At 51.8% G+C, this 19,805-nt stretch overlaps 1 protein-coding gene across 2 annotated transcripts in view; it reads right to left on the bottom strand.

Moving 5' to 3' along the window:
* Positions 1–2,598: 2,598 nt before the first annotated feature.
* Positions 2,599–19,805, bottom strand: part of MISP (mitotic spindle positioning) — a 31,057-nt gene continuing 13,850 nt past the window's right edge. For both annotated transcript variants that reach the window (XM_074939617.1, XM_074939618.1), the window contains 4 exons: positions 8,312–10,556; positions 6,722–6,939; positions 5,700–5,738; positions 2,599–3,262 (listed from right to left, as the gene is read on the bottom strand). In XM_074939617.1, coding sequence (XP_074795718.1) covers positions 3,173–3,262; positions 5,700–5,738; positions 6,722–6,939; positions 8,312–10,556 — 2,592 coding nt within the window. In that variant the 3' untranslated portion in view covers positions 2,599–3,172. The remainder of the gene's footprint in view (positions 3,263–5,699; positions 5,739–6,721; positions 6,940–8,311; positions 10,557–19,805) is intronic.

Below are 19,805 nucleotides of genomic sequence, written 5' to 3'. Positions count from 1 at the left end.
CACATATCGAAAAAGGAAACAAGTGCTATAATATTGGACTGTAAAGGAAATTGGGAATGTTTACAGTAAATTAGCTTTTATACGGTGCTTTGTCATACAGAGATCTCAAAGCACAGTCAGTGTCATTCTCCCCATTTTACAAATGTGGAAACTGAGGCACAGAGAGGGGAAGTGACTCGCCCAAGGTGACAGGATGTCAGTAGTAGACCTAGAACGAGAACCCAAGTCTTGTGATTCCCCAGCTAGTTCCCTAGCCACTGGACTATGCTCCTTCCCAATCACATGGCTCAAGAATGTGATGGAGAAAAGATCTGTGTCACAGAGCCTCCTGCACACATGGCAGAACAGGACTCACACGGTGCTTTCCTAGCTGCTGCGTGGAGAACAGTAGGTGGTGGCGCAAGATATAAACAAGGCTCGACACCCCCTGCTGGTCACGTATTCCTGGCTCAGAGGAGAGGCGAGCCCTGCTGAGTTTAACATTGGCAGAATGGAGACAGCAATTTCACTCTTTGCAGCAGAACACCCAGAAGTTCAGGCAAAACTCAGCTTCCCTTCCTCTTTTTGTGTGTGCAGCTTTTAATAAAACAATGCCTCCGTGGCACCACTTTTAAGTCTTGCAAAAAGAAAAGGAGTACTTGTGGCACCTTAGAGACTAACTAATTTATTTGAGCATAAGCTTTCGTGAGCTACAGCTCACTTCATCGGATGTAGCTCACGATAGCTTATGCTCAAATAAATTGGTTAGTCTCTAAGGTGCCACAAGTACTCCTTTTCTTTTTGCGAATGCAGGCTAACACGGCTGTTGCTCTGAAACCTGTCATTTTAAGACTTGAGAAGCAGAAGAGGAAGTGAAAGAAGGGAATGTTTGCCCTCAGTGGTTACACAAAATAACCCAGCTATATGAGTCTGTTCTTCCCTGTCACATTTCTGCTTGACTTTAGAGCTGAGATTGATAGCGCTGGCTTAGACCAGGGCTCGTCCAAGCAGATGGTGTGCTGGCGTCCCCCCCCATTCGTTTCTAATGTTGACCTCCAAGGAGCTCCATCCAGAGCCTGGGCTTTTCTTAAATAGAGACAGCGTCGTGCTGCATGGTGGGTTTGAGAGAATGGAGCAACATTGATTTGAATGAGAACTTCACGCTCATTTCACTTGTGATGTATGGTAAGATGAGCCTAAGTCCCATGTTCAAAAGCTGCATAGGCTCTTAGAGGGTATTAGGCAGCGACATCCCATTGACTTCAGTGGGAGTTGGTGCCACAAATACCTTTGAGGATCTGGGCCCTAGGAGCCCAAATCTCATTGAAAACCAATGGGATTTAGGCTCCTAAATCACACAGGTGCTTTTGAAACTGTTACCGCTAGTCAGAATTTGGATGTAGATCTCTAGCGGTGACAAGCCGGTGCTTCAGTAGGAGGTCTCTTGAATTCTCCTGCCTGTTCCATCCTCTCCTTTCCCTGGTGAGACAATTTGGCGGAAGCTCCACAGGCCCCATTTTCCATTACTCTCAGCCTTGCGTAGTCATTTACATCAGCTCCAAGTGCGAGATTGAGTCTGTCACTGGGCCCTCTCCACCGAGGTGAACTTCAACCTAAGGAAGGGTACTTTTGACTATTGCCCTTCAGTTCCCTATTGTGGCTGCTTCAAGAAATGTATCCTCCTTCCTGAAAATCCTGCTTTTGCTGCTGCTCTGGAGCCCCCTAGTGGAATGTGCATAACACGGACTGGACCACCAGACTCGGATCCTTCTTCTGGAAGATGGACGTGCCGGGCGGTTATGTTAGTATTAGGGCTGTCGATTAATCACGGTTTACTCATGCAATGAACGCAAAAAAATTAATCACAATTCATCGCACTGTTAAACAATAGAATACTACTTGAAATGTATTAAATATTTATGGACGTTTTTCTGCATTTCCAAATATATCGATTTCTAATACTACACAGAATACAAAGTGCATAATATTATTTTTGAGTAGAAATATTTGCACTGTAAAAATGATCAACAAAAGAAACAGTATTTTTCAATTCACCTCAGACAAGTACTGTAGTGCAATCTCTTTAACATAGTCAAAAATAAATAGAAAGTGAGCACTTACACTTTGTATTCTGTGTTGTAATTGAAATCAATACATTTGAAAATGTAGAAAACACCCACAAATATTATTGTTTAGTCGTGCGATTAATTGCGCAATTAATTTTTTTAATCGCTTGACAGCCCTAGTTAGTACCCTGAAATTTGCTTATATTTTCCCGCTCCTGTGAGCGGGGTAGCACCTCCGCTTTTTGAATGCCTGGGGCCAGACATAAAAAGACCTCCTGGGAATTCCTACTTTCCCCTTCCTCCAGGAAAGCTTGTCTCTGCAGTTCAAGGGTTCTTTCCCCTACTTTTCCCTCCCCTCCCCCCATTCTCCCTAAACACGCACACTTTCAAATCCCCAACACAACCTCACCTGAACATCTCTACTGACAAGACAGGCTGGAACGAATGAGGGAGCAGGTATGACTCTTTAATAAATTATTAGCAAAATAAACAACAGCATTAATATATATATTTTATATACCACTGCATCTCTGCAGATCATATCGACTTCTTCTGCATCCGATGAAGTGAGCTGTAGCTCACGAAAGCTTATGCTCAAATAAATTGGTTAGTCTCTAAGGTGCCACAAGTCCTCCTTTTTGCGAATACAGACTAACATGGCTGCTACTCTGAAACCTGACTTCTTCTCTGTTTCCCATTTCGATGCTTGTGAAGATCCAAAGACATCTGTATATCAAGGGAAGTTCTAATGGTGTGGCAGGTAAGCACCTAAGACAGCTTCAGAAATAACTCCTTTTGCCAGCTACAGGGACACAGCTCGGAGTTAAATTACAGTCCATGTTTCATTTTATCTAGCCATCTGCTTGCAGAGAAGATTAAAATAAAGTGATCCATTTTTCCACCTTAAAAATATTCCTTTGGCGGGTGGGGGTACAAGCACAAGCTAAAATTTTTAAACAGTCGCCTTTTGAGATTTAAACATATACAATTTGCAAAAGTCCGTGATTCTTACAGTCATCACGTGGAGAAACAATTGGATGATTTGTACTTAGCGTAGATTGAATCCAAAGCGGAGTAAATGTAAATACAAAGCAAAGTCTGCTCTTTCCTTGGCTGCTAGAGCTTTGTCAGGCATTATCTTTGTTGAAGAACTGTCCTGATTCCCAGCGTTCGGCCATGGCATTCTTGTGGCGAGTCACTCGGGTGCTTTCTAAAATCTAAAATTAAACACAAAATTATAGACAGATTCCTATGCACTGGCTTTTTATTTTTACAAGATTGTGTTTGTTCCTTGACCTTGCCTTCCTCCCGCTGTCCCCACGCTCCCCCTAAATCTTAGGCGTAAAATTTTCAGCAGCAGCCACTGATCTGAATTGTCTTAAGTTCTGAGTGCCCAATTTGACACGTTTCTGTCTTGATTTCAGAAAAATTGACCACCCGCAGCTCATGGAAAATTTGAGTTGTGGTGACTCAAGTTGGGCACCTTAGAATTAAGTTGGAGGCCACTTCTTAAAAATCAGGCCCTTACAGAGGGAGGTGGTGATAAGGTACCAGGCCTGCTCCCATTGAAATCGGTGGGAGTTTTTCTTTTGAACCAGGCACATCTGCCAGACTGACCCGCTAGTTACACATTTCTACATGCACAGGGTTAATCCCAATAATTTTCCACCCTGCTATTAACTGTCACTGCACAGGACAGATGGACTGACAGCAAGCAAGTGAAATCAGAATCACTGTGACCGTATCTATAAACCTCTGGACACAGGAAGTTCCACTGATCAGAGACAGATGTTGCAGGGAAAGTGCCTTAAACAAGCACTGAGTAGGGCCAGGCTGCTGATACACCTGTTCAGCCAAATCCTGCCCCCCTGTGCAGAACGAGAAAGCAGGATCTATCTATTATACTTACATGGCTCCCATTACTGTAATGTCTAAGCTTTTCACACTCTTTAACGTATTTATCATCCCAACACCCCCTATGAGACAGGGCAGTGCTATTATCCCTATTTTACAGATGTGGAACTGAGGCAAAGAAAGACTAAGTGACTTGCCCACAGTCATGCAGGAAGGCTGTGGCAGAGAAGGAAATTGAACCTGAGTCTCACTTAATTATTTCCCTGCCATTGTGAGGGCCTCAGGCTCCTCCTTCTCTGCCTGTGGCACATAACATCTAATCTCCTGTAAGCTCTAATAGTTTGTTCTCATTTCGATTGTTGGGTTAGTGAGTGAGTGCTGGGTGGTGTTGCCCTGTGATATACAGGAGTTCAGACCAGTTGATTTAGTGGTCCCCTCTGGCTTTAAACTCCATGACTCCCAGGTTGCAGGCTACTAACCACTAGACTGTCCTTCCTCTTCTTTTCCAGGAGCGTTCACTCTTGGAGGTGTCTCTGGCAGCCCACTCCTCTCTCCCATGAGGCTCTGCTCTCATGCTTGGAGACATCTTTGTTGCCTAAGTGCTGTGTTTAGTCAGCCCAATTCAGCTGTTTGACACTGAAGATGCTCTTTATTAATACATGAAGTTTGGAGAAGAATTTTCTATCCCCAGCAGAGACCAGCTCTCTGCAACGTTCCAGCGTATGCCAGGCCTAAGCCATTGTGTGGACGGGCACTGAACACTACAGGCCTGGTTCACTGCTGCCCATCACCTTATGCCATCTGTGCCAGATGGGTGTAATCTGCTACCATTCCGGCTGAGTAGCCTTTTACATCCCTTTGGCACTAGGGTGACCAGACAGCAAGTGTGAAAAATCGGGACAGTGGGTGGGGGGCAATAGGTGCTTGTATAAGACAAAGCCCCAAATATCAGGACTGCCCCTATAAAATCGGGACATCTGGTCACCCCTATTTGGCACAGATGTCAACGACAACACAAGGTGCAGAGTAGCAGAGAGTCAAGGCCCTGTCCGTTTCAGGTATATTTTAGTAACGTTTCTTTTCCATCGGATGACTTGAAACTTTAGGAATTTAACATGGTGCATTTGGGATGTGTGCCCAAGAGGATGAATAAATGAAGGCTCCCCACAGCCTGAGCTCACAAAACTAAACATAGAGTTGGCTTGAGACTCAAATCAGGACTTCCCAAAGTTGTTCCGAGACCCAGGCTCAGCCAAGAAGTGTCTCAGCCTCCGGGAGCTGGATTCCCCTCTGATCTTCCCCAGTGCTGGAGGGTGTTTGGATCAGGCCCATTCCTAATGAACTCACTACTAGTATTAACCCCCTGGAGTGTCCCTTCACCCCGCTGAGGCTGGCTCCTAGCACAGTCTGACCTTGGAGTGAGAGACTGTTTAGAAAAAAAACTTCTATTCCTCTCACAATGGAATAACTTCCTCCATGCAAAGCCAGACAAAGCAGTTTCACTGTGCAAGGATAGGCTTGTTATCCCTCTCCCTGCCAACCACCACGCCCTGTGCATTCCACAGCCACGCATACAGGTGCCCTCCCAGTTCTCTTTCATGAAGTGCCTGTTGGAATGGGACTTGACATTCGGAGCCCTGCTCAGTGATTGAAATCTTCCTGGCTAGAAGAGGCCATGGAAATGGGTGCCAGAGAAATGCAGACGTGGTCTGAACCCTGTGGGTATTTGCAGGGAGGGAGGTGGGTCAGAGAAGACAGAGGAAGTCCAGAGGCAGCGCTGAAGAGTCTGATGTACTTTACCTCTGTGTTGACGTCATCGCTTGCTTCAATGCTTGCATACTGCAAGAGGGGGAAATAAAAGGTCAGATGAAAGGAACCTGGCAGAGAAACAGGGTGGGCGATCAAGAGAAACCAGGCACGAGGGGCAAACCCCCTACAGAGGTGGATTGTGCTGGCTCTGCATAAAGTGTGTGTGGAGGGGAAGGTTCAAGGAGGTGAGGCACGATGGGGCTGTGGAGCACAGACCCCACACACTGCCAGCCGTCCCAGAGTGGGTGGGGAGGAAGAGGGCACAGGCATAGCTCCCGCTGCAGAGCTCGCTGGGTGCGGAGGGGAACCCACACCTCCGCAGTGGCGAAGGGTATGTCAACGCTGCCGTCGGAGGCGTGAGGGCAGCATGCGTGGCCGTGGCCAAGCTAGCACTGATCTACCTAGCTCCCAGAACAATAGCAGTGACGTGGCAGCACGGGTCCAAGCCCACCCGGCCCCTTGGGGACGCATTCAAGCGGCTAGCCCGTGCTGCCACAGCTTCACGGCTATTGCTAGCGAAATCCAGGCGTGCGTGGGGAGAGCGACATGTGCAGTCGCCCTCTGATTGCGGCACAGGCAGCCCCTCAGTCAGTGCAGCTGCTGCACCATCCGGCCAGCCTCCCTCCCTGCAGGACCTGGGCACCCGCTGATGAATGTATCCTCCCCACAGGCCCAGGAAATAGGCAGGTTTCACAGGCGGGGAGCTGAGCTGAGTCACACCCGGGGAATCTGCGGCAGAGCCCGGAATAGACCCCAGGTTGCCTAAGCCCTGGCCTGGTGCCTTAACCTACAGCTTTGCCAACCATCCAAGTGGCAGGGCTTCCAAATGACACAGGGCAGCATGGGAGGCTCAGCCTCTCCTCTCACAGCCAGCACCACCCGCAACTTCGACAACATTTCATTGCCTTTTATACCTGAGCAACTGCACGGCCATGCTTCCCACACCCCAGCCTGCTGCTAGAAAGTGACTGCGATCCAAGCCGGCCCCGAGGCTGCCAGACTGGAGCACTCACCTTCCTGTCTTCCTTCAGCTTCCGCTTCTTCTTCTCATCCCACGGGGGCCCCGTGGGACCGTCAGGGGCTGTTTCAGAGGCGTGTCTGCCTGTGTAGCCCTGATAGGGACTGGGCACATTAGGTGGAGGGGCTGACCCCAGCGTCCCTGACTGGTGCGAGGCAGGAGCAAAGACGGGTGATTCGGTCACCCAGTAGCTGTCAGCGGTGCCCGAGGTGGCTTAAAGAGAAAGATACACGTGCAAAGGGAGCCGGTACCAGGGATGTGTTTTCACAGGTCATTGGGCCCATAGGATATAAAAACAGGTGCAAGGTCTCAGGAGTTTTGCTTTGGCCTGGGCCCAGAGTTCCGACCCGCAGCTGAGCACCCCCAGAATCCAGAGGTGTCTTGGGTCTGCTGTCCCTGTTCTGACCCATCCCTAATTCTATTAAGACCATCCTCTATGCTTTCTCCACCCCAACACTGCCTCCGCCCAGGCAATCTGGACTGGATCCAAAGCCCAGGGAAATCGACGGAAAGACTCCCAGGGATGTCAGTGGGCTCTGGATCGAGCCGCTCTGTGCTACAGTAATGGAATCCCTGCCTAAGGAGGATTAAGTGTAGTAGAGACACCAGGCATTGTTTGCTAACAGATTCAGGCATCCTACTGGAGAGCTGAGCAAGTCCTTGCAGGGAGGAGTTTCTTTGCCCCCGCACCCGCACCCAGTCCTGCCTTCAGGGATGTTTGCCCCAGAGGTGTGGAGGGGATGTGGCATTTTTAACCTTTACTCTGTTTGTTTGGTTGCAGCTGGGCAGCTTGCAAGACGAGACTGGATTCCAAGGGGTGTGGGAAGCTGACACGGGAGAGGAATGAGCAAACAGGGGAAGGTGCCCTGGCGTGGCATCGGCCTGAGTCAGACCGGGAGGCGCTCCTTTGGGAGATGCTTGTTCACTGGAGATGGGGCTTGAGCCATGAACTCTGGATCTGGATTTGAATTCAAACGTGGGAAGCGGCAGGGTGGGGTAGGGGAGCACGGATTTGGGGGCCCAGCGCTTAACCCCCTTGTGAGCCCTTCTCTTAGGCTGCAGGCTCCTTGGATATCCATTGAAGGAAAAACTCCTCTCTGCTCAGAGGGCCAGCACCAACTTTGTGCACCATCTAAAGCCTAAAGGCCTAGTTCTCAATTACTCCATTCCTGGGCTTAGGACAAGCATGGGGGGAAGGTGAGGTAGGCTGGTTGTGCTCCCCCAATTCTGGGCCTGTGCAGGGACCTGCCCAATGGTTCCCATGGTCCCCTAGGGACCTTTGGAAGCACAGAATAGCTCTTGGCCATGGCTCCAACCCACCTGCTATACTGGGAACTGGGCCAGCTGGGGAGGCTGCCTGAGTGTGTTCAGGGGAGAGGGGGGCAAACATTGTCCTGGGGCTGTTTCCACTCACTCTAAGGTCCCCCTTTATGCAGCCAGGGCAGATAAAAGGGGCCCTGCTGTCACCAAGAATCCCAGGGCATAAGGACATTGGTGATGCATAGGACTCATGCTGGCCCTCTGCAGGGGGCTGAATGTCCCCCCAAGGGAGTGAAGCCCCATAGTTCTGTCTCTCTCTCCTCACCTGAACTCTGAGATGGAAGCTGAGACCGGAAGCCCTTCTCCCGGGCAGAGCTGTCATCGCTGGCTGGAGAGGAGCTGTCAGTCAGCAGCCTATGCCTCCACTGCTCCTGCAGCTCCTGTTCCCTCTGCAGAGCCCTCCGGATCTCCTCCTCGATCAGCCAAGACGTCTGGGGCTTGCCCTTCTTTAGGGTGTACTGGTCCTCCTGGGTGCCCACTGGCTCCAGCATCTTTTCCTTTCCGAGCAGGCCCTGCGTCCCCTGGTCACTCACAAAGGAGATCTTGGGTTTCCAGAACGGAGTGGCAAAGTATTCCTTGTGCACCCTGACCCTCTCCTCCGGACTTGCTGTGGAATCTGTCCTTTCTGTAGGGCTGGGGCGCCTTGCCCCAAAGGAATCCTCATCCACCGATTTGCTGCAGCTGCCGGAGGGCTGATTGCATGACAGCAGCCCATCCACTGCGCTTCTCTTACTAGTGTTTAGCGTGGAATGTGGCTGATAAGCCTGGAAGCTTATTGGATTCACGTTGTGGTTAGGGCCTCTCTTTCCATCTGTGGTGCTCTCCGTGGGACCGAAGCTGCCATCCACGGCTTGCTGTAGTGGAAATTTGCTGTTCAGGGTCCCCCTTAGATCCTCTGATTTCTTTGCAAACGCTGGTTTGTGTGGGGCCGGGAAGGCATCCTCCTGCTCAAATACTTTCTTGCGTTCACCCAGTTCCTGCTGCGTCCCCTTGTCGTACATCCCCAGTAGCCTGCCTTCCTTCTTCAAATCTTCTTCCCGCTTGGTTTCCTGCTCGATCTCCCTCTGGACATAAAAGGAAACACGGCCTTTGTCTTTCGCTTTCCTGGAGGAAGATAAAGAGAGAGAAGTGGAGAGGAGGGGCTTGGTCTGGATTTCCACCAGCTCATTGCTGCTCCTCAGTCTCTGAATCCCTCTCTCTTTCCATAGGCTTTCCTCCCTCTCCATTGCCAAGCGGATTTCCCGTTCAATGGGCGTCTCATCCCTGGCCTTCAGGTCTTTGGCAGGATCCTGGTTGCCGGCCTTCAAATCCAGCTGAGTGTCGAAGATCTCATTGGACATGCTTCCATCGCTAATGTAACCCACGCTGGACTCATTGGACATTTCACCCAAGCCGGAGTCCAGGTCATCTCTGAAAGATGCTTTGGTCAAGCTGGCCGTTCTCCCATTGGGATCTTCCCTTTCTATACCAGTCTTTTTGGGAGCATACAGCTCCTCCGCCATGGGTGTCTCGTATGCCACATCATACCCGTTGATCTCTCTCTGGCTGGGTGCGTCAGCATCGTCATAGCCCATAAACATCTTCAACACACCCTCAGCGCAGTGCCACTCTCCCTCAGAGGTGTTCTGAGCTGGTTCTGGCTTTGGAGACATAACTTTCTGCCTCGGGCTGAAGACCGTGCTTGGGTTAGTCTTTTCCAGCATGAGGAACTGTTGCCGGGCAGCAGCAAAGTTGATCTGCTCCCTGTCTATGTTTTCAGGGTCAACGGGTGTCCTCACTTGCTCTGGGGAACGGCTATAAAAGCAAAGGGCAAAGCTGGTGGCATAGCCTCCTCCCTGCTTCGCCTCACCTCTACCGGCTGAGCCCGTGCTTAGAGAATCCAGCTCCTCTATGGAGTTCCACTTCTCAGCCATGGTGGAGCTTCTCCTCACCACCTGGCTTTGGATTACCTCTTTCCTCTCCTCTTCAAGCTCTTTTGCTTTCTCGGGCGAGATGTCCAAACGGGTGAGGGGGTAATTCAGCTCTTCCTCATCATCCGAGTACAGCTTGGATGGCTTCCTCTCCTCTTTATAAGCCCTGACATCATACAACATCCCTGACGTCATGACCTCTAGCTTGGACTCTCTGTCTGGAGGTGGAGTCCAGAGATCCCTTCCAGCATCCAGGGAGTTTGTTGCAAATTCAGATCTGTCTTCTGGCAGATAACTGGGTCTCCAGTCGTGGCCATTTTCAGCCTTCCAGTTGCCCTGGCTGTAGGGAGCAAACACATCATCGCTGCTCTCGGCTCTCAGTTCTGCAGACAAGCTGCCTTGGTGAGTGTTGTATTCAGGAGTCTTGTGAGGGAGATGGAAGATCAGGTTTCTGGTGACTCTGTCCATTTCCTGGGGCGATTCCTCAGGCAGCTCTTCAGAAGCGTCTTCCTGGCCTCTGAGCTGCTGTTCAGCTGTGGGGTTAATCGCAGGTTCCTCGTACACCTGAAGGCCTTCTGCATGAAAGATGTTTTGCTGTCCCTAAAGGGGGAGAGAAGTCACATGTTAGAGAGAAACACAAGAAGCAGAAGTCACAAATGAGTCTGAGAATGCTGCTCATTCTCCTGACCTTAGTGTTTCATTCTGACCCTCTGCCAATCAGTAGCTGATGTCCAGGGCCCTGCAGGTCAGCTTCTTAGTGAAGGAAAAATCAGCGATGCAGAATATGGATATATTCTAAGTGTAACTTGTTTTATTTACACATATATACCAGTTCTGGAGCAGAGGTGGTCAAAGAGCATGCAGGGCAATCCTCCAGGAATCTCAGCCCAACACTAATGTCTGCTTCCCCGGGAGAAACTCTGCATCAAGAATTGCCTCAAATCAGAGTCCATGGCAGGCAGCAAATTCTCGTGCTGCTCTCACGGCCCCTTCTCGCCTGAAGCGGCCCCTACACAAAAACCTTGCATAAGCCACAACTAACAACAACACTGCATGTCTTCTTAAGAATCAAAACTTGTTCGCATGCTCAGAACTTGGAACAGCGCCACCTGGTGACAGCTGCCATAACCCACATAATGCTGTGGAAGCTGTGGGTGGCACCACACCTGGGTACTGTACACATTTTGGGGCAGCATATGATGAAAACATATTGAGGAAGTGGCTGCTGTGTATGTAACATCACTGTCTTCTACTGGAGAGAATCAGGACTGCTCAACTGTGTGTCATAGGCCTTATATTGCTGGCACAAGGGATTCTCCTTTAGCTCAGTGCTACACACCTGTGTGCCTGGAGCAGGAGGATCTGAGTGCTACTGCTATAAGTGGTATACGGCTTGTGAGAGACCCAGGCCAGTCGGGTTCAGCAGAGGAGCAGAAGGCAGATATACTAGCCACTGGAGAAGCAGTTTTCTGTTCCCTGACTGACCAGAGCAGGGGCTGCTCCAGGCTAATGAGAACACCTGACTCCAATTAACCTGCAGAGTCAGGTGAGGCCATTCATCTAATGTGACCACCTGACTCTAATGAAGGCCCCTCTGATAATATAAAAGGGCTCGCTCCAGTCAGGCAGAGAGGAGCGGAAGTGTGGCTGAAGGGCTGCTTAATGAAGACACCCTCAAGTCATTAGTAAGGGTGAAGAAGGGAGAAGCAGGAGAACTGCAGGGAAATGTAGCAGCTCTGGCAGTAAAAGGTTGGCTGCCAACAGCTGCTACCATTAGGGTCCCTGGGCCGGGACCCGGAGTAGAGGGCGGGCCTGGGTTCCCCCCAACCCACCACTACAGAAACACCTCCTGGGAGGGGAAAACAGGCCCCTGTCAGGACAGGAGGCTAAACTGTTTTGGCATGAGGCCGTAGGAGCAACAGAGACTGTGGGAGTTCTCTCACCAACCTCCATCGCTGGCTTATGATGAAAAGGGCTCAGTAGACTGTATCCCTGGCCTTAGAGAGAGAAGGGCTACGTGGAGGGTTGCAGTGAGCCTCTGAAGCTAGCAAAACTGCCTGGAAGCGTGGGACCCATGCGGACAAGGTCGGAGCTCTGCCACAGGCTATAAGGCTGCGGTGCTAAGCACAATGATTATGTTAGCCCATGGGTGCATTATGGAACAGGATGTTCAGAAATGAAGGGAGTGGGATCATATTTAGAGAAGGCCTAGGCAGGGAAAGACAGCCAAGCTCAGACAGAAAAGGGGAATGAAACTGTAGCTGGAAAAAGAATGTCATTTAGCAGTCACATTTTATAGCCCTTGCAGATTTCCCCCTCTCGAGCCGGGGAAAGATAAGCACCAGCAACTAGGACATATATTTGAAATGATCGAAAGGGTGTGGATCATAAACGTAGTTCCATGGCTCATAAAATGCAGCAAACTTTAACCCAAGTATCGTGCAAAACCGAAATAAATTCCAGCCCTTGACCTTGGCTTTTATGCCTTCTCATGCCAATTGTTCATTATGAAACCTGCTGAGGGTGGTGACAGCAGCAGGAGGATCTATGCTAATCCTCCGGTGACTATAAACCAGTTACCTCCTGTGTTTTTTCAGGAGCTATATTGCATCCTGGGTCGATCAGTGGAGCACACAATTCTCAGGGATGGGGTGCTCCATAGAGATCTACGCAGTGGATTCATTTATGTGTTGGGGCGTGGCTGGGATGCCGATGTACCTATGTAATAATCCTTGCCACACACGTCAGTAGGAATTGAACCTTTCAACACCAAAACCAGAGTTCTCCGTTTGAACTAAAGGGGACGCACCATCCAGGGGTCGTAAGTAGCCACGTGTTATAGTAGCTGGGGACACTAGAAGGAGACTTGATTACACATAACAAGTAAGAGCCTGATCCAAAGCCCACTGAAGTTGATAGAAAAAGCTTCAGGAGGTTTTGCATCAGGCTCAAAGTAAGTATATTGCACCTTGAACATAAGAGCGGCCAGACTGGGTCAGACCAAAGGTCCATTTAGCCCAGTATCCTGTCTTCCGACAGCAGCCAATGCCAGGTGCCCCGGAGAGAATGAACAGAACAGGGAATCATCAAGTGATCCATCCCCTGTTGCTCATTCCCAGCTTCTGGCACACAGAGACTAGGGACACCATCCCTGCCCATCCTGGCTAATAGCCACTGATGGACCTATCCTCCATGAACTTATCTAGTTCTTCTTTGAACCCCGTTATAGTCTTGGCCTTCACAACATCTCTTCACAACCTTAACTATAGGTTCACAGGCTCTTGACGCCATCAGGCTTTTGACGCCCTTACGATCATCTAGTCTGACCAGCTGTATAACTCAAGACAGAGAAACTCACCCACGATTCCTGGATCAAGCCCATAGCTTCTGTTTGAGGAGATCATTTACAAAGATACCCAGTCTCGCTGTAAAGACGTCAAGTGCTTAAGGATCCCCCAGCACCCTAGATCAGTTGTTTCAATGATTAATGCCCCTCACTTTTAAATATTTGCACTTATTTCTAGCCTGCAGCTTCAGCTGCCAACCACTGGATCTTGTAATGCCTTGTACAGCTCAATGAAAGGGCCACTCTGATGCAGCTGCATCTCTTCCAGCTGTGATGTTGCAGCGGTCAGTAACCTGGTGTCACCTGCTAAGGCTAGACATTGCATGGGGTTTAAACGCATCCGGCACGAAGAAGCGACAAGCCCCATGTTTGAGTTATGTGAGGGACAGCTCTGCCAGCCACTAGAGAACTTTGCACAGCTGTTCCTCCTTTGCAAATTCAGTTAATTCAGCCTCCCAGCTGGAGATTAGGTAAATATTATGACACCCCATTTTATAGTGGGGGAAACTGATTGACAGATTAGCGCAAGAGACTAGGGTGTAGAATGGAACTCGTCTCCCAGAGCTGAGAGTAGAGGCCAGGAGTCCCGAGTCCCGCTCCTAATCACGACCCACCATTCCCTTCCCTGAATGAGAACCCAGGAGTCCTGACTCCCCATCCCCTACTCTAACTGCAACACCCCCTCTCTGGTAATGGTATCTGCAGCCCTTCCTACTGCGTGACTGGTGCAGAACATCTGCTCCAAGCAAAAGAGTCCCCTGGAGCTATTTCAGACTCGTTCGGAAGCCAGTTCTGCAGACCTTCTGGGCAGTCACTGCCCCCAGCTGAAAGGGCCAAATTCACACCTGGAGCCAGCAGGTGCAAAGCCACTGGCACTGAAGCCATCTCTGCTCATAGCAGGTCTGAGTGGCTCCCATAGGCTTTTCACTGCACGGACACTGACCTGCTTAGAGAGAGTCACTGGGTCAGCAGGTGTAAGGCGATTGACTCCAGGGATGGATTGGGCCCGTTGCACACTGGCAACCGAAATCCAATGCAGCTGCAGTTCCCAAGGGTTTATACTCAGCTGAATTCTTATGACTCTCTCATTTCATACTGGTGGGTAATTATCCTTCCTTTATAGCTCCTGACTACACAGAGACTGGAAATTTATCACCCTCCTGCAGCTTATCTCCTGTCCAGGAGTCGAAAGTCCCTACTGGGAGTGGCTGTTGTGGAATGTGGGTGGGTGTCAGCAAGCGGTGAGCATTGCACACGTCAATGTGCCCCAATGTGCCCTCCACGTTACTCCAACGGCTCTGCCATGGAGTGAGCCGCCAGCTGGAGCAGGCTCCTGGCACTGGATTGGAGTGGAAACGTTTTCCAAAGCCCAGAGCCTCAATAGGAAGTGCGTGGGAGTCAGGCACTTCAACCCTTTTGAGGATCTGCACTTCTGGGGGTAAAGTTCTGTTGAAAGTCAACGGGACTTAGACTCCAAAGTGGGCCTTTGAAAACGTTCCCCTATGTCTGTGATGCTGCCCCCTGCACTGTTGCAATGTAGTGTCGGATGGGAAAGGACCCTAGGGACTAGCGATTTGGGTTGACTCCATTTTTGGGGTGCTCAGCATGAGACACATTAAAGGAGCCCGATTGCCAGACAGCGCTCAGCAGATCAGGCCCCTGTAAGGTGTCAGAAGCTGGGCACTCGGAGACCAGAGTCACTTTTGGAAGTCTTGGCCCGGGGGCAGCGTGGCCAAGTGGGTGAGACATGGGAGGGGCAGGCAGGAAATACGTTCTGCCCAGTTCTACCACAGACCTGCTGGCAGCGCACAAGTGACGTCCCAGCTCAGTGCCTCAGTCTCCCCATCTGTAAATTGGGGATAATGGTACTTCCCCACCTCTCCAAAGTGCTGTGAAGTCTACAAAGGGAAGCCTCAACAAAGAGCATGAGAGTTTTATGCTGCTTCTGGCTCCCTGCTTCTGGCTTTTGTGCAGTGGGGCGGGCAGGCAGGAAATATGTCCCTGGATGATCCCCCGCCCAGGATTCACGCACAACTCCCCGTACGTCACACGTGCACGGGATCCACACACGCAGCACTCTGTGCTTTGAGAGGGGACAATGTCACAATCATACTCCTGATCTGTGCCCTCTACGACCCCTGAATGAATGGTCAGGTTCCTAAACTTCCTGCCCCACTCCCAGGGAGCCTGGGGAGCGGAGCATGAGAAGAAGCCCTAACTCTTGGATGGCCATGATCCAGTACCTACATCCGAGTAAGGCCCACACCCACTTCCATTGTCTTTGGAAGCGACAGGTTCTTTGTTAGTCAATTTCATGCCAGATTTCTCAATTACAGAGGGAGGAAGGTTGTGAGGGGAGCTGATCAAGCAGAGGATCGGGGGGAGGGGGCTGAGGGAGGGATATGGGTTAGTGCTGACAGTAAGGGACAGTGGCACCAGGACTCCTGGGTTCTATTCTCGGCTCTTCCTATGAGAAAAGGGCCATGGGGAAGGGGACAGACAGCGAATGGGGCGTGTGTAAATGTGAAGGGGAGTTTGGTGATGCTGAGTGGCTCAGCGGATGGTGGGATTCCCCAAGGAAGGTCCCCCACCCTGGGGATTCCCATAGTGGTCACTGGGTCGCATTGTGGCTCCAAACAAAGCTGGAAGCCAATACTGTGGCTCTATGGGGAGCAGTAAAGCAGGTGGCCGGGGAAGGGAAGGTTTGGGGCAAGCCTCTGCCAGTTGTGGGGTTCACTGCCCTGGAGTTTGGGGGTGAGAATGAGCAGAGCACTGGCGGCCTAGGAGTGGAGGAGGGAGGGGATGAGAGACCAGGGACAGCCCCCACACTCAGCCCACAGCAACCCGCACTCTCTGTAATAATTTCCTCAGCAGTGTATTGTTGCCAGCAACATGGACAATAAAAACAAGACCTGAATTACTGCTTCCCAAGCCCGGGAGAGAAGCCAAGGAAGCAATGGGGCACCACACCAACCCTCCCCAGACCCTGCTCCCTGCTCCTTACTTCCCCCTGCCCTCCAGTTCGTGGCCGGTAGCACGACTGCAGGGAGAGGCCAGAAGTAGCCCCATCAACTCGTTACTGTGAGAGGGACGAGCAGGGAGCGACCCGGCAGGGCGCTGGCATTTCTGTAGCATTCATGGACTGCTCAGGGTCTGCACCGCGAATCTTGAAAAGGGCACCCAAGTCCCTGGGGCCATTGCCCAGAGCAAGCGCCGCACACGCTAGTACCCAGCAGCCCCTGGGGCCTTTGCCTAGACCCAACATCGCCTCCTCTATTCCCCAGAAGCCCCTGGGGCTTTCCCCAGACCAAGCACCACATCCTCTATTACCCAGCAGCCCCCGGGCCCTGCCCAGACTTGACACCACATACTCTACTCAAACACAGCGGGCTTGGTTCTTGCTCCTTTTATGTTTGAATCCTGACCACAACATACACACCGAGCACCCACAGGCAGCCGTACGCAGACACGCACTCCCACAGGTGCGCACACACACACACAAACACACACGCAGACCCATTCACACACACGTGAGCACGTTCACACTCGCGGGACTGGCGTACAGACGACGCATCCAGTGCAGGGTAAGCGTTTGAGAGTCCTGGCTACACGCGCTATAGAAGAGCTAGGCTTATTATTACTAGCAGTAGAAAGTTATACAGGAGCGGCAAAGGCTAACGAGGCCCCACCCCGATGCTGCCCTCCCACCCCACCCAGAGCACAATGCACGTACTGTCAAAGGGACCCTCCAGCGTGGGCGTTCCGGTCCCCCATGGCCATGGAGACCTCTTAGGGGGCATTCGGCTGGGCTGGTGTTGGTGAGCGAGCGGGTTTTTGAACTACGCAAGTGACGGGCTGGGGGCAGGGAGGGGTGACGCTGCCGGAGCAGCCAGGAGACCACGGGCTGCATTGCCCTGATAAGCTCCTGGCCCCAGGTCAGTGGAGGAATTCCAAGAATTCGCCTGGGCTCGCTGTTGGAGGCCAACGGTTGTTGAACCCGAGTGTAGTGCCCTGCTCCCTCCCCCAGCGTGCACCTCATGATGACCTGCCCTTTGCAGCACCCTGGAACTATCCAGCACCACCCGCAGGCCTCAGCGGAAGGGAGCCCGGGCAACAGACCTGGCCCTTCCCTGGCAGGCCTAGCACTGGCTGCATCGAGAGGTGGCTTTTATCCTTTGTCCTGCAGCCTGGAATGCACTGAGACATCTGTTGAGACACTACTCACTGCCCTGGCAGAGACATGGGCTCCATGATTTAATACATTTTACGCCATCCCTTACCATCCGTCACCTTCTCTGTCAGCATCAAACTAGACTCTCTTAGATCCCGACACGAGGGAAGCCCTAGATCTGAACCATCCTGAAATTTGAGGGAAATCTTGTGGCTAAAATACTTTTCCTACCTCTGTCACAGGTTTGCCTTGTGACTTTGGGCTTGTCACCTCCCCTCTCTGGGCCTCAGTTTCCCCATCTGTATAAAAGGGATGATCCATCGCACGAGTAGGGTTATGAGGGTGAGTTCATCAGTGCAGAGCAGCGCATTGCCCAAACCAAGCGCCACATTCTCTACTACCCAGCAGCCCCTGGGGCCTCTGCCCAGCCAAGTGCTACATCTCTCTATGTAAAGTGCTTGCCCATGTAAAATGCTTGGAACTTCTCCGACACACGGCACCGAAGGGCGATGGTTGTCTGGATCCAAAGCTGGATCTGAAATTTGCCACCTGCACCTTTGTAACTGTCACCCACGTAATATAAATTGCCCAAGGGCTGGGGAAGATCATACAAGCTCATTGCAACATCAGCTGGTGCGTGGGAGACACTGGATTAGTGACTGTCAAGTAGAGATGCTAGAACAAAGCCCCGATATCTGAGTGTGGTAGTCAGAGCTCTTTGCCTGTGGCTTATTGCTGAGGAGGAAGCAAATTCCTGGAAAGGGCAGGAAAATGCCCCAGAGCCCTTGTAGGGTACCAGGCAGGCCTCGCTCAGCAAACACTTCAGGAGGAGGAGGTGGGTTCAGGCACACGCACGGTCCTGTTTACATTATGGGCGCCTCTCCCCAGCCAGGATTCCTCCTGTCCCAGCTGTGTATGATGTCTGATAACCCGAGTGTTTGCTCTTGCATAGCTGGGATGGGAGCTCTCGCCAACCTCTTGGTACCCTAGCCCCTGAACACTCAGCTCTGCAGCTGCAAAGCCTCCTGGGAGAGGGCTTATCCCTCGGGAGTCTCTCATTGGCTGCCCTGGTGCTTCCAGCCCATGCCATCCTGGGGATCTTGGGAACCAAGCTCTGGCCTCTCTTGCCTCCCCGAAGGATGTTGCGCTAACTCGGAAGCCTCCCCCGGGGACTGGCGCCGTCACATCACCCTACTCTGCCAAGGACCATGGCGGGAGGTGCTTCTGGGCTGCTCTTACTAAACCTCAGCAACAAATCACATCTCCTGGAGGCAAGACCAACAAGGGGAAAGGGGACGTTGGACTAAAGGGAGAGGCCTGCCCTTTCCATGGGCATGCTGAGGCAATCAATGCCTCTCTGCTCATCCTCTGCAGAGGACCCCTGTGCATCCTCCATCTAACAAGCCAGCAGCGGGGGCAGGAGAGGGGGTGTTCTCTGGCATCCTTTGAGTTCACCGGTTGGGGGTAAGCCGGACGACGCTCACAGCACCACCTTCTGGAAGTGCCGCCCAGTGTGAGCAACTGGGAAACGGCAGCACCCCACGCCACCTGCCAATGGACAGTGGCACCGGACAATAGCGCCCCCAGATACATAGCGCTGCCTCCAGATAGTGCCATCCGGGGCCCCCTCCCGACAATGGCACGCTGCTTCGACCCCCTTTAAGGCCAGTCCCACCACTGTGCTTCTCCCAGGCCAAAGGGGCCTCCAGAGAAGCCCCACGTTCCAATCCCTTGAGGGCCAAGGGGTGTCCGGGTGGCGTGCTGTTTCTTGGCAGCTGACCCATGGTGGTTCCGTGGGCTCTTCCGCTGTTTTATAATTATTAATTATTATTACTTAGTATTTGTATTACGCCGGCACCTGGGAGCCCCAGTCAGAGCCCAGGTACCAGGCGCTGCACAAACACGGAACAAAAATCCCGTCCCTGTTTTGATTTCCTGCCCCATTTGGAAGCTGAACAAGAGAGGGGAAAACCCGCTCTTTATGGGGGCATGGCAGAGGAAAGGGAAAACAGCAAGTTCAGACCAGTGCCTGACACACCTGACCCTCTGCCGGGCCCTGGCCTCTCCCCCAGCCAGGCCAGGGAGCCTCTGCTGAGCATCAATGTGGCCTCTCAGCAGAGGGACAGGGCCAAAGCGCTTCTGAGTGTGTGTAAATGAGAGCGACTGAGAGCGAGAGAGCGACACAGCAATGCCCCCCTCCCAGCCAACCCCCCCATCACTCGGACTTCCGACAACACGCCCAGAGCGCCCGGCCCCGATGCCGGCGTCAGATTTAGGCATCGCTCCCAGGCTAGGATCCCTGCTCACAGCAGAATCCAGCCTCTCCTTTTCA

Source organism: Natator depressus, chromosome 25 (genome assembly GCF_965152275.1).
Source record: "Natator depressus isolate rNatDep1 chromosome 25, rNatDep2.hap1, whole genome shotgun sequence".
In the NCBI taxonomy this organism is placed as follows: domain Eukaryota; kingdom Metazoa; phylum Chordata; order Testudines; family Cheloniidae; genus Natator; species Natator depressus.
The sequence above is the reverse complement of the archived record's forward strand: the minus strand, read 5'-3'. Positions and strand labels throughout refer to the sequence as shown.